The sequence below is a fragment of the Mesitornis unicolor genome, unplaced genomic scaffold (assembly GCF_000695765.1).
Source record: "Mesitornis unicolor isolate BGI_N332 unplaced genomic scaffold, ASM69576v1 Scaffold26659, whole genome shotgun sequence".
NCBI classification, from domain to species: Eukaryota; Metazoa; Chordata; class Aves; order Mesitornithiformes; family Mesitornithidae; genus Mesitornis; species Mesitornis unicolor.
Window position 1 is genome coordinate 1 of NW_010209710.1, and position 14,648 is coordinate 14,648.

The 14,648-nt window shown below is 41.4% G+C and overlaps 1 protein-coding gene across 1 annotated transcript; it reads left to right on the forward strand.

The window, feature by feature from the left end:
- Positions 1 to 6,341: 6,341 nt before the first annotated feature.
- On the forward strand, positions 6,342 to 13,338 carry LOC104547312 (E3 ubiquitin-protein ligase RFWD2-like; the record flags this gene model as incomplete). Its single annotated transcript, XM_010192941.1, has 5 exons — positions 6,342 to 6,401; positions 8,271 to 8,368; positions 9,328 to 9,392; positions 11,503 to 11,622; positions 13,270 to 13,338. Coding segments are annotated over 5 exons (412 nt in total), but the record flags the coding sequence as incomplete, so codon positions are not given.
- Positions 13,339 to 14,648: the final 1,310 nt, after the last annotated feature.

Here is a 14,648-nt window from a genome sequence, read left to right on the forward strand (position 1 = left end):
CGATATATCGCGATAGCGGCACCCCGCTATCCCGCTGGGGGAAGCCTGGGCGCCGCCATGCCGGCGGGAAGCCCGGGGGCTGTAAAATACCCTCGGGAGAACGGAGCAGCCGGCAGCGGCTCTTCAGGGGCTCTCTGAGGAGGAAGAGGCGCCGGTACTCTTAATTGCCCCCGGGTCGTTATGGCGTTGGGGTGTATTCCCCCATCTTTGTGGTTCTCCGTTTGCTCTTCGGCCCTGTGTAGCAGCATTGCTTTCACCTCTGTTTTTAAGCAAAATTAGGTTACTCCCAGCAGGTTCTACATTGGTTACGCTCTGAAGCAGCCCAAGTTACTGGAAAGGATTCGAAACCCAAGGTGTCTCCTCATAACGTGTTGACATGGCAAGCAAATGTCCTGTTTTCCTGAGTGACGTAGCCTCAGCAGGGCCCAGAGGCACTCGGGCCTCTGGTGGGTGAGGTGGCCCCTCTGGATCCCTCGCGTTGTCCCACTCTGACCTCTGGAAGAGGAGCCAGCCTACGATTTTGTGCTGCTGCTGGAGATCCAAGGAGTCTCATGGTGGTTGATAGCTCCAGGCAAGCTGGCATGGGTCTGTCTCTGTTGCTGGGAAAGGTTGGCTGGTTTGAAACAGCAGTAAGGTTTCTGTCAGTCTGGCACCTACAACCAGATGAGTGGGAAATTTGAGCGATGATGGGATAAAGATTGTTCTTGAAGCTGTTCAGATGCTGTCCTAATCCTCAGCCAAAGCTGCAGCTTGTAGCAGGAAATACCCTTTCAATAACAGTGGCAGACCAAGACCATCTGCAATGTGTGGTTTGGAACTGTTGGTAATTTGCAGTTTTAAAGAGATCCCATTGCTAATGGGTTTCAAACCTCCTCCTAACATAAGGAGTAGGTTTGATTTTCATAGTTGGTTGGGTGTACGAAAAGGTGAGAGCAGAAAGTAGGGGTAAGCATTCGCATCTGAGACACAAACAGTGAGGAGGTACTGGAAGAAACTTGAGTTGCAGGAAAGTCACATATCAGAAAGAAACAGTAAAAAAAATAAAAGGAGGAAGAGAAGTGGAGCACAGCTTCCAATATGACTTTGCCAGTTGTGACTTACAGGTGAGGGCTGCATGTTTGGCACCTCCACAGGACACTCGTTGTCCCAAAAACCCATAGGCTTGATTTTACAGCTTTGTAAACTGTCTGGCAGAGTAGATAGGAAGTAGCCTTGCTGCTGAAGTGAGAACCTGAAGCTGCTATAAAGTTAGTGGCAGAACTAGTAACTGCTTCTTACTAGTAATATGCAATGCTAAAAAAATTACTGCTTGTTACTGTAAGCAGTCATTTGCTCAGTAGCAGAGTTGGAATGAGAGCATAGCTGTAATCAGCTGATGTCCTACTCTGGCTGAGCCACAGAGGGTGGCTTTGGGGGCACTTGGTGTGGGAGATGGCTGTGTTGCTGTTGCAGGCGATAACTTGATGGCGAATGCCTTGGCCCTTCTGTTCCCTCTACAGTTATTCTCTGGCAGTAGTAGTCTGCAACCATTGCTCCCTGACCCTTTCTAGTGGGCTGTCATTTTTTTTTTTTTGTTTTATTGTCTGTTGTAGAAATTAGGGTGTTTAAAGGGAAATTACACCCATAACAAGTTTGTAGGCCAGTTGAAGTATCTCAAGATGGTTCAAAAAGCTGAGTTTCTTCTTCCCTTTTTTTTTTCCCCTGCAGGTAAGTACTGTGCATGCTTCAAGGACAACATGTAATTAGCTATTTTCTCCTCATTGAGGAGTGCTGCTGGCTGAACAAGTGAGAGGAAAAAAAATCACCTGAGTAGCAATCAGGGCAAAATGTCCCATATTGTCCTCTTGGTATTTACAAGAGCCTCATTGGTCTTGTTGAAGTGCAGGTCAGAAGCTTTAAGAGCAGACAATGATTATAGTTAACTTACCTGGGTTCTTCTCTGCTTGTTCTTGCTTGTATTGACACTAGCTTCAAATTACAGTAGTCCTCTTTTTTTGAGTTACCAATACAGTTACACAGTACAAAAATAAACTCAACTGGGCAACTCTGGAATTTTGAGCAATGTCCAAGAAGACAGATGTGTGTGTATGTGGGTTTAAATAATTGATTTAAACAAGCTTTGGATATCTCAGTGGTGAGAAGCAGAAGTTTGCCATATGCCCTTTTTTTTTTCTCCATAAGGACACTTTGAAGATTCTGCCAGCTGCAGGAACCATTTGATAGTTTATCTGGACACAGGCTGTGAGTTTCTAGGAGTTAGCTATAGCCGTAAACTCAGTGCTAGATTCCGCCTGTACCAGACTGAAGGTGGGAAGGAGTAAGAAGTTTGGGTGAGTTTCAAACATCAAGGTGCAAGTGGAAATCCTGTAAATAGTGTTAATGTGTGCAACCTCCCTGCCTGTCTTCTGAAAGTGCTGTCTCAGCAGTGTGAGGCCTCAGCTTTCACGTAAACATTGGCATACACTGCTAGTCTGGGTTGTGAAATGTTTAGCAAGTGTACTCTTGGGAGTTTACAAGTGTGTACCATTTGTGGTGTGTATCAGCTTCTGCCTGGAAATGTGTAACTCCAGTCAGGAAAGCAAATAGATCTGACTTACTGGACAACTCTATAATAAAAGGGGAAACTTTTGTTTTTCTTAGTGCAGGGTGTAGAATTTAAAGGTAGTTTGTGCCGTTCCTGTAGCCAGACCTCTTTCCATGTGCCTGGAGAGCATCCGAAAGGAAATTGTTTGATCAGAGGATTTTCTCCTGTCCAGCAGTGTAATTGCTTACAGTTTTCCCAGGGCTTACGTTAGCCCTCCCAATTAGTGGTTGACTAAATCTCTTTAAAGCCAGTTACTGTCTGCTTTGCTCTCTGGATGGAGGGGATCTTACTGTCTCTTTAGTGACTGCTTCATACCAGTGCTTGTTTCTGGGCTCTGGCAGAACTGGATACATGTGGAACAGGGGCTGTTGCATGCTGACCTGGAGAAGTACACCCAACACACTCAGGTGTGGGAAGGGTGCTGGGGCACATTTAAAGGTGGACTTGCAGGTCCACGGGTTTCTAAAACCAGCTTTTTCCTCAGGTGGTTACTTTTTAATGCCAGGCATGGGCTGAGTGTAGTTGTTCACGTGTTTGTGATCTGGCAACAAACCCTTTAGTAAGGAATACTGCAGATTGACCCTGGTGGTCACAAGCTGAAAACACAGCGAGCTGTTTACATACCACGTACAGTGATGGCTTTATAATCTGTTGTTGTACTGGAGCTTCATACTGAGTAGATGGTAGTGGCAGCGATCTTTAACCTGGCCACCTTCTGGGTGAAGGACAGAAGCTGCAGGAAGTCCTGCTCTCTGCCTAGACCAAAAAGGAGCAGAATAGGAGGTAGAAACTGTAGTGGGTCTTGTTTAAAATTTCTTTCTGCTCTGCAGCAAACGTGCTTGAATTGTATAGTGCCCACTCCAGCCAGATGTTTGCATGGGGTGACAGCAGTACTATTGAGAGGTGCCCTGAAAACACCTGGCAAAACTGAGGCATGCACTTGGTTAAAATAATTTAAAAAATGTTTGAGGTCTGCCCCTTAAAGAAAGAATGGTAAGCCTTTGCAGTGCTGGATAAAAAACTGCTTAGTAAATAAGACATCTGGTAAAGATGAGTTACATTTCTGGCTTGCTGAAGTAATTTGCATCTTTTTTTACCTGGCTCTGCTGCTGAAGACCAATAGAGAATAAGAGCTGTCTTATGCAGAGAAGCCTTGACTTCACCATGCCTGTGTTTCCCAGATTCAGTGTATACTGCTAGGCCCCATCACTTGACTGCTTTCTTAACCTTCTCTCTGTGTTAGATTAACTTAAAACAACTGGTGCACAGCAACTTCCATGTGTTACAGCCAGCTTGGCTTCAGTAAGTGTTAAAAGACATCAATCTTGTTTCCACTTGTAAATCAGTGAGCATTTTAGAGGAAACAGTTCTTAATGGAAACTTCAGGCTCTGTTAATGATGACTCTGACACCAAACGACTGTTTGCTGGCTCTGATTGCTTTTTTCAGCTATTGTGGCTCTGTCATTTCTCCAGTCAAACTGGCATGAAGAAGGATAAGTTTGGGAACAGTAGTCGGGTGACTGTCATGTTAGGAGGTAATCTTCCTATTTTAGCTCTAACTTGTGATGCCCTATTGCAGACAGAGGAACATTACAGCTTTGTTGATTGCTGGGGTTTTGGAGGCAGGGCATTAGGAACATGCTGGAAAGAACCCGTTTGGCCCTATGGGGAGCAGCAGTTCTTAGCACAACACAGAGGATGGGACTGTGTTATACAGCATGACTGGAGGAAGGCAAAGAAGATAAGCTGTTCATCACCAGTGAGGAGAAACCAGCCTCACCCATATGTAACCATAAGTCTTGGACTTTCTTTTTTAAAGGCCAGCTAATAGAACACAAATATGCCTAATTCTCCTGTTATTAATCCACCCTTGTTGGTTAAGTTTGGTCATAATTTATTCTGATTAAACAGTGCCTTGAAACTAAACTTCTAACTTGGAAGCAATGACTTGAACTCCTGAAGCTGGTGCAGAAAAGGACCTGTCATGACGGAAGGGGGACAGGTCCATAGTAGTTATTTTTGAGGCTTTTGAGGTGGCTTAGCTGGTTCAGAGAGTAGCATTCTGGTTTGATTTGTTTGCCTTTATGTTGTGTTTATACAGACAGTTTGGTGGAGTATCAAAACAATCTGATTTGTATGTTGGGCTGGACAAACCTCTCAAGGCATCCATGCTTTCCAGTTTGGTGACTCAAAGGGGGACTGCATTGGCAGGGACCACAGCTTCCCCTCTAGGGGATTAAAAAATAAGTATTTAAGAGGTGTTTCCTCCTTCCTATTTTTAAATGCCTAATAGGATAACAAATATAAGTATCATTTGAAATGGATGATAAAAAGAGGGAGTGACTTCTGTAGAGTGTTAACTAGGGGAGAAATTGAGGTGCTGCCTTCCCATGCTCAGCTAAGCATTGCTTATTTCAGTTTGACTTGGGTTTTTGGTCTTGGATTCAAAAAGAGTTGTGCTTTTCAAAAGTTAACAGTTTATTAACAGCTCATTCTGTGGGAACTGCCTTGTTGGTAGAAGGTAGGAGGAGGCTGTTTTTGAAGGAAACAAATGCTGGTGAAAACATCTCTGAACTGAGATTGGTGTGGACTTGTGGGAGTGAGAAGAGAGCATGTGGGTCTCTGTAAGGGCTGAAGAGCACAGTGAAGCTTCTGGCACAGCTAGTACATGTGTTAGGTGTCGTATTGTGGTGTTGCTGTCCACAGCATCTCACTGGATAGCTGGCCAAGACCTGAAGATGAATATGTGTGGGGCAGCATGTCTTACCAGCTATCAGGGATTACAGCTGTAAGAGTCACTGGGAGATGCAGTTCTCCTCTGCTTTCATTTGTTTCATTTTCCTTTCGAACATGTCATAGCCATTTGATGATGATACAGATTTCTTCCTCTACTCATCTCACTGAATTCCTCTCTCCTGTCTTGCTCAGGTTCCTGTGAAATTCTGCTTGCTTGCACGTCCTTCTTCTCTTCAGCTCCCTGCTTGGCTCTTGGTGATTCCTCCCAGAGTTGGCTGCGCTTTGGTCGCTGACAAGCCTTGGAAAGACCCAAAGCCCTTGTTTCCATTTTCATTCCTCTATCTGACTTATGAACAATCCCATGTTTTCCTTTTCTTTGACTTTGTAGCACCGTGGCTGACTGTTGGTTCCCTGTTTCACTTGCACCGTATGTTCATCATGGGCTTCAGCAGCCTCTGCCCTGGCAGTGCTCTGCGGGCACACCCCCTTGTTGCCACCTTCTCCTCCTTATTAATTCTTGTTCTCATGCCATCATTACTATTTCTCTTCTGCTCTGACTCTTTGCATGTTTTCAAAAATTATAGATAGCTATTGGCTTTAAAAAATAGTAATTTTGGTGTCATTTAGAAAGACCTTATGTCTGTGTGAAAACCAGGGGGTTTTTACCTTTTGTTTGAGACCTGGTACAGGTGGTTAGGAGGTTCTTCTGCAACCTTGCTTCTTGCTTTGGGTGCTTTGCAACTGTCAAAAGCTGCAAGAGTGAACTCTTACTTGGTTTCTAATTGTAGCAAACTGCAGTATCATTGGGAGTTCAAAGAACTGTTGATTGCCCTTTGGATCTTTACACCGCCTTGTTGCTGCTGCACTTGGGTGTCCTTTTTTTTTCACTTTACAAATAGAAAATATTACCCAAGTGTGACTATGTGGCTGCTTTGAATTATTAATACTTTCCTTCCTTTTTTAAAGTAAAAAGGTGTATTTGATTTCATTCATTTGTTTGTTTTGTTCTTTTTCTTTCAGCCCCATCTGTTTTGATATGATTGAAGAAGCCTACATGACAAAATGCGGACACAGTTTCTGGTAAGACTTTGGTATTGCGCAAAATGTCCATCTCTTGCAGCCTGTGTGGGCCGATGTTGCTCTGAATCCATTTCCTTCTGAGTTTCTGTAACTTTTCTGGGGTTGTTTAGCCTGGAGAAGAGAAGGCTGAGGGGAGACCTCATCACCACCTACAACTGCCTCAAGGGAGCTTGGAGAGAGGTGGGTGCTGGTCTCTTCTCCCAGGTGATGGGGGATAGAACAAGGGGAAACAGCACCAAGCTGTGCCAAGGGAGGTTCAGGTTAGAGATAAGGAGGAAGTTCTTTACTGAGAGGGTCATCAGAAGCTGGAACAGGCTGCCCAGGGAGGTGGTGGAGTCACCATCCCTGGATGTGTTTAAGGAGCGGGTAGACGAGGTACTTAAGGATATGGTTTAGGGGGTAGGCAGGAGCGGTTGGACGTGATGATCTCAGAGGGCTTTTCCAACCCAGCAATTCTGTGTGTGTGATTTTCTGTCCCTACACTGAAGAAAGGGATTGAAATACAATTTTAAAAGACTGGACACCACTTACATTTTAAAAAGTAGTCTTCATGTTTTAAAACAAAAAATGTTGTGCTGCCATATTTCCTCTGCAAACAAATAAATGGTCGTAAACTGTACCTAGAGTCAGAACGGTTTGTCAGCTTACTGCTATTTGTCCTACCTCTGCAGAGGTCATGGAGCGAGTGTTGGTGCTGGGAGGTCTTCCCTGTCCTTGTGCCAGACCATATACAGTTTGAAGTGGCTTGCATGTTGTCTATTAGAATTTCCTTACATTTTTTGGGAGGATACATTTCAGGCTTGTTTCTATTGTATGGAATTGGCCCAAGGTCCACTTATTTTTCAGTGTGTTCTCTGGCAACAAGGAGCAAATGTTTTGTGGAGAAGTGCAAGAACTCTCCAGGGGCAGGTGTGGAGCTATCTGCTGCTCCTCCTCTCAACTAGAGATTTAAATAAATGTTGGACCATGAGGTTTTAATGTCCTATGTACGTTATACTCTTCTGGTGTCTGTGAACTAGAAGTCTACAAGATTATTGCTTACCTTTTACAAGAAGCAATACTTTATTAGCATAAAGGCCTTCCTTAAGCAGCAGATTCAGTTTACTTCTAGAAATGTTTTGACCTGCAACAGACAACAGCTGATTTTGTTTCCCCTGTGGTAACACCTTATCCCTGTGATCTAAAATTTATTTTAGAGGTCCAAGATGAGAAGCATTCCGATATCTTCATGTAGAAAGAACAGAACAGTGTTGTCAAATGATGCCTCTACCAGAAGTTGACATCAAGCTAGGTTCTTAGCGAGATGCTTAAACCTGATGCTGAAGTGCATCTTGTAGTTACTGTCCCTCAAATAGCTAACAGCGCAGCAGAGAGCACCTCTGAAGCAGTTTCTGCTGAGAGCAACAGCCAGGGGATGGGGGGGAAATGTGAAACGTTAGTGAAGGCATTTGCTGAATTACCCAAAATTGCATAATGTCTTTTAATGTTGCTTGCTAGGTATTTGGCTAATTTAGAAGAGCTGCTTCTGAATAATGCAGTCTGTTAGCCCTACCTGTGGAAGAGGGGCATGGATTTGACATGGAAGTGTGGCTGAAGTACCCACATTGCCACAGTCCCTGGGGAAATAAAAGAGAAGTACTTAGATACCTTTTGTAACTCTTGCCAAGAAACGTTGCCGTCTCCCTGCTGTAGCACGCTCTGTGTTAATGTTGTAGCAGTTTGACTGCTGTAGGATCTTGGCAACGCAGCTGTTTGCTGGCAACGCAGAGTACGCGTTATCCAAGGTTGATCTTATTTACCTTGTGCCTATGTTTTGTTCCTTCGTGTTTGCTCAGTTGTTTTGTTTCTTGTATTTTGTGTTTTAAACAGCTACAAATGTATTCACCAGAGCTTGGAGGACAACAACAGATGTCCCAAATGCAACTATGTTGTGGACAACATAGATCATCTTTATCCCAACTTCTTAGGTGAGCTTTAGGCTTGCTTGCATGAGAAACAACTTAGTTGTCAAGGAAGGCAGGCATTTGTCATTTTGTCCTGTAAATAACCAGCTTCTGGATATTAAAGATGAAATCCAAACATCAGCCCTTCAGTCAGCTGTGTTTTTATAAAAATAAAAAGTGGTTAGTAGTATAAATTGCTGATACTCCACTGCCTCCAGCAGTTCTGTATGCTGAGTTACAGTAGTGAGACTGACTTGCTGCTCTCTGCATACTAAGAAAGGCAAAACAAAGATGTTTGTTACTGATGGCTAGAGATTTGAATCTCTTTATTTACTTTTGTTTTCTTGCACTGTTGTCTGTCTATTAATCAAGAACATGCCCTGTTTACAAAGCATGGACGCTGAAGAAGAAGAGGCTGAATTACATACTGTACTCTTTTGGCTACTATAGAAAGGTTCATGTGATGTGTGTATGTGTAAATTGGATATGGAGAAAATATTCATACACCTACTTATTTGCAATCCTAATTGATTGAAGGGTTGAGGTTATCTTTTTGCACCATTCACTAAACAAAACTGTAGCAAAAATATGTCTTTAACAGTGCACATAGTGATTAAAGGCAAAAGTTATTCTATTCAGCTATGCTTGGTTTTGGCCTGTAGTAAACCAGTTAATGTTTTGTCTTCCTCATACTCTTCTGTGATATACTTCTGCCTTGGATTTGAAAGTCTTGTTATAAGAACTATGGGTGCTTTGAAAAAGGATCTGAAGCAGTTTGGGGAATGGGTAGGCTTTGTATGTGTTGATTATTTTAAAATAATCTCTATACGTTACAAAAAATAAATCAAGGAATAAATTGGTGAGGAAAAAGTGAAGATATCTGCTGTTCTAATTACTGAAACTTACTGTGGAATTAATAACTAAAGTAAAAATATCGAGGTAGAATCTTTCAATCCATCTCTTTAATATCTTGTTTTTTTTAGTCAATGAACTTATTCTTAAACAGAAGCAAAGATCTGAGGAGAAAAGACTCAAACTGGACCATTCAGTGAGTAGCACCGTATGTTCCAACTTTCTTTCTTTATATTTATTTAATGGTTTTGTACTGCAATTGTGTCATTATGTGGCTTAATTTAGAAGAAATTATACTGTTGAGCTGATGCTTTAACTGGCTTTATGAGGAAATAATACCACTATCAGTGGCACTGGATCCCTTCAACCTTGTTACGTCTCATTCTTCCTGCCAGCATTATGCGTGTGTTGGCAATGTGTGTTAGCACAGCTGAGTGTCGTGTGATGTATTGAACATAACCTGGGAAACTACCCATGGAAGCACACTTGTTTAAAGGTAATAATTTTAATTCAGTATTAGAAATTACAGCTACAATGAGTGTAAGGGATGATTAGAAGTGCCACGGGCTTGTCTGATTGCATGGGAGAAGCCGTGTTCTACAGGGAGAAAGGAGGAAGGCAAATACCAACCACAAGAGGGAGAAGGATGCGTTCAGAGTGCTGGTGTTCTGGCTCTGATCCCAGATAAAACTGCCTGGATGTCTTCTAGGCTTGCTTCATGTCACAGAATCAGGAACTGATCTGTGTTCTCGGCTCATGAAAACCCGTGTGCAGCAGCAGTGGATCCCTTTGTTAAGATGAGAACAAAATATGTGACATGACCCAGGACACTTGCATGTTTGTCTTGCTGTGTCTGGCTTCCTTGGCTTCTGTAATGTATTAATAAGGTTGCAAAATAATATTAAAAATCATGAGCCCCCTGTGTTTGTCATTTAAAAAACTCCTCTGCTGAAGTGTTATTAATTTTGGGAATGCATTGCTGAAGCCAGTGCTTTCAGCAGTCGTATGCAAAAGGAAAGAGCACACTTCAGGGACTCATTGGTTTACTCGCAGTAAGTTTTTCTATTAATTATAAAATATTAATGTGCCATATTCAATATAAAGTATGCATAAATCACCTCTGGTTTAAAATGCATACAATTGACCTGAAGGCCTGTACAGTAACTTCTTTAAAACTGGTTCTGTTCTTTCTAATAGTACACCTTTAAAAACTGCCTGTAGATGGATTTATTCTAGGTAACTACCAGTAACTGGAAAGCCACTCTGACTTCATGCCCAAAATAGTGTGTTGTCTACCTTTTGGCAGCAAATAAAATATACCCACATCTCTAAAAAGAGAAACCTTGCTGTTGTACCAGCTCCTTAATGTGCCTGTTCTCTTGTCCTGGTTTTGGTGTTAAGAGAAGTCATTCAAGACACTTTGCTGCAGCAAATGCACCACTTCTTGATCACGGATTTGTCTTAAGAAATAATGTTAATACATCTTTGAAGCTTTGAGTAGCTTAGCAGTAGTATGTTTAACTAGTACATTAGTATTTTAAAGTCTGTCTTAAATTTTGTTGACTTGCTTAAAAACTCTTTTATTTTTTTTCTATTTATTTCAGATTGAAATTGAGTTTTTGCCTGTGTGGTTTCCGCAGGTCCTGTTGAGAGTTGTGTGAAGAAGTAAAAAATTGTGTGTTCTATATGGCAGTTACATACTTTGTTTTTCTTAATTTAGCCAATACAAATAGGCTATAACCTCTGATAAAATGTTTGGTTTAGTCTGGATGGCATTTCTAGTTCTTCCAAATTTAAATATCTTGATCTTCATTTCCCATGAAAATGCTCTTTCAGAGTAGTAGTGTGGGAGATGAGAGTAGGAAAAAAAGCTGATACTGCCTTCTTTCAATAGGCTTTACTTGTTAGTTGGTGGAAAAAAAAAGTATTGCCACTTGGGAGTATTTCAGATAGATGTAATCCAACTAAGCTAGGGTAAACACGTTTGGGTTTTTTCCTTCCCATAGAAACATGTTCTTTAAGGCACAAATCAGATAAAATTGTGGCTGTGAAATCTCTTCCTAGCAGCAGCAACTCTGCTCTCACAGAGCACAGATATCTTCCAAATAAGATAAGCAGTTACACAGTAGGACAGAGGAGCTGTATCCTGTGCATGTGGGAGATCTGGGAATTCTGATTCCTGAAAGCTGTTTTGAAGTCTTATGAAGGGATGAAATATTGCCATGTTGCTTTTAATATCAGTTGCTGATATTGCTCTGGATGGCTTGAACTCACTCACTCTCCAGTATCTCTTGTTCTCTTTCTAGAATGGCCATAGGTGGCAGATAATTCAAGATTTGCTGGGAACTGATCAAGACAATCTTGACTTGGCCAATGTCAACCTGATGCTGGAGCTGCTGGTGCAAAAGAAGAAGCAGTTGGAAGCAGTAAGAAATTTCTCTTGTCTTAAATGAACACCACTGGCTGCTTAGCAGTTCTTTCTTCTCATGCTCTTCTCTTCCTGAAGTAAGATTCTATTGCCAAATGAATTGCTTTAAGTTTTCTCCTGCGATGTTAGTGTTGAAATGTTGCCATCTCACTGACCTTTGTAGCAGACTAACTTTTCAACTGACACGCATAACATGCTTACAGTGTTGCTGCTTGCAACGCTGCATAAACAAGCAGCGGGAAATGGAAAGGGATAAGAGAAAGTGGCTAGCAGAACAGAGAAATGTTTGCGAATTGATTGTTGCACAAGTAAATATCAGATCCATCTTGGTAATAAGCATGAAGCCATCCAAAATATAGGTTAAGGAATAAACTCAAAGAATGCGTGGAAAAGGTCACACCTTTTACTTTCTGCTGGAACTGATAGAGCCTGAATGATTGCCATCCCTGAAGACTTTTGTGTATTTAATGCTTGAAAGAGAAGTTAAGATGTCTTGTTTATGGGACTGGTTTGAAGATTTGTACAATACGAAGCAAGCTGTTCATATGATTTAACTGACATTTAGTTGGTTTGGGATAGTTCCCGTGTTTGACCATTCCATGCTGTTGCTCTCAAGTGACCATTTTCCAGTTACAAGAACCTCTGAATTAAACTGGATTACAAAATTTGGGCTGGTGAACTTCTGGTAGGAGGGTGGAACTACATCCAAAATTAAGGAACAATTTTAAAACTTTTCCTTTCTAGTTTTACTTGCTTCACTTTCACAGTCACACAGGTGGGGAAGAAGAAAATCTTAAAAAAAAAAAAAAGTAGTAGTCTCGCATCCTGATCTCTTTTCTTGTCCTGTACCATCTGCCTTTAATGGATTCTGTATGCTTCTATGTCTTGATCCCTTTTGAGAGTATATTTACTATCCTTTAATAATAAATTCTTAGAAGGTTATGAAACTCAGTCTTGGAATGCTGGGATAGGATTAGGGCTATATTAATGCTGGAGTATAGGTTTGGGGGTTCTTTTTTTCCTCTTTTGCTTCCCTTGTCTTGCCTTGTCAAGCTTTTGGCCAATTTGGGTGAAGATAATAAGCTGATGGTTGAGGTAAATGGCCTGTTATGGAAAGATTGGAAAGGGATGTTTTAGTTCCATCAGTGACTTTACTGTTGTCTTCCACTCTGGAGAGATGTTCGGCAGTAATCTCTTTACATAAACAAAAATGTTAATGCCGGGGGGAGTTGTTTTTTATAGAAATACTTCATGCTTTAGTGTGTTAATCACAAAGTGGATGCTAATGATCTTCCAGAGTAGATGATGTCTGAGGAACCTGTATTCCAAAACCAATTTCAGATGCAGTAGCCAAAAAAACCGTTAAAAGCATTTCAACGTATTAGTAAGTCTTCAGTAATGCACAAACAAGAGCTGCTGCGACAATTTCTGCCTTCATGTAGAAACTTGTCATAAGCCAAACAACCTTAAAACCTGTGAGGCAAAGTAAAACTACCGTTCTTAAAACTGCCTTGATAAGCTATTTTCTCTTCCTCACCTCTAAATGAAAATGGCTTCTGTGCTAGGTGTGGATTTCATAAAAATGAATGTGAATTGCTCGTACTATATATGGATGAGTTACACTTCCTTATTTACTCTGTTACAGGAGTCCCATGCTGCCCAATTGCAGATCCTTATGGAATTCCTCAAAGTTGCCAGGAGAAATAAACGAGAGGTAACTTGCTTTGCATTCCAGTGGGTGAGGTGTTGTCTGCTGCTTTCTTCCAGTTCATTTCTATTTCAGTGATGTGTTAGCCTGGCATTATCTCTGCATAGAAAAAGGCAAGGCCTGTCTGGTGAAATCTCAGGCAGAGGACACGTAGGTTTTACAGAAAATTAATACCTTTACATGTGACTGCTTCAATTTTTAGTCACTTGCCTTTTTGTCTTACACTGGTGAAGTATGTGGGAAGATAGAGAATCCTTGCTGGAAATTTACATCAATTTTAAAAAAAAAAAATATTTTTTTTTCCACTGTGAGGGGAAAACTGAGAGACAAGGAAGGACTAAAATTGTTAGGCTCAGATTTTTTTCTTTTAGTGTATTAAATGCCACGACTAATGCTGTGGCACAAAAGAATGAATATTCTGTGCTTTTTCCTTAGTTGTCTCAAAATGAGTGTCTCGGGGAATACAAGAGGGTTCCATAATCACATACACGGTCTTTCATGGTTTGGGACTTAAGATTTACAATGTTTGTGAATTTATGCGGTGCATAAACCCTAATAACCAGAAATATCCCAGAAACCTAGGAAAATTATCCTGAAAACAGCAGGACAAGCTTCCTTGGAGGTCATGGTTTCTGATGAAACGTGTGGAGAACAAGACCCAACAGTGTGACTGGAAGGTCAAACTTGAACCATGTAAAGGCAGTGGATGTAAGAAACCTTGTCCAGAATGGACTGAGAGTCTGGTTACAGTTGTCCCAAAGCAAGCTGCTTGGAGTCTGTCCACCAACAGATATCCATGGCCTCTGTCCAGAACCAACAAGGGTAATGGAAAGGAACTAACCAAAGGGGAAGACTGAGTCCAAGATGAGGTTGCATTTGTGGAGTATGAGACCTACTAGGCTAGGCATAGTCGCCCATGAGAAGTTGTGAAAATACTGTTTATTAGGATACCTGATCGTCAATGAAGGTGTGAGTGCCAAGATACTCTTATCAGTGAAGACAAAATTGCACAATTCCACTTCTGATTATGTTTGGCATGAAGCACACTACTTGTTTGATCCTTCAGGGTTGGAAAGAATGGAGAAACATGTGTTGCTGTTTTGTTGATTTTTGGTTTCTGGGTTTTTTTTCAAATAGCAAAGACACAAGCATTGCTCAAAACATACTGAGATTTTTAGCTTTCATTTTTTGAAAGCTGGTAGAAGTTATTTTAGTCTACAAACACCTCTCAAATCTTCAGAATCACTTTCATCTTCGTGTATTCATAATATTTAGTATTATACAAAGAATTTCAGAAATTTGACCCATCTCCACTG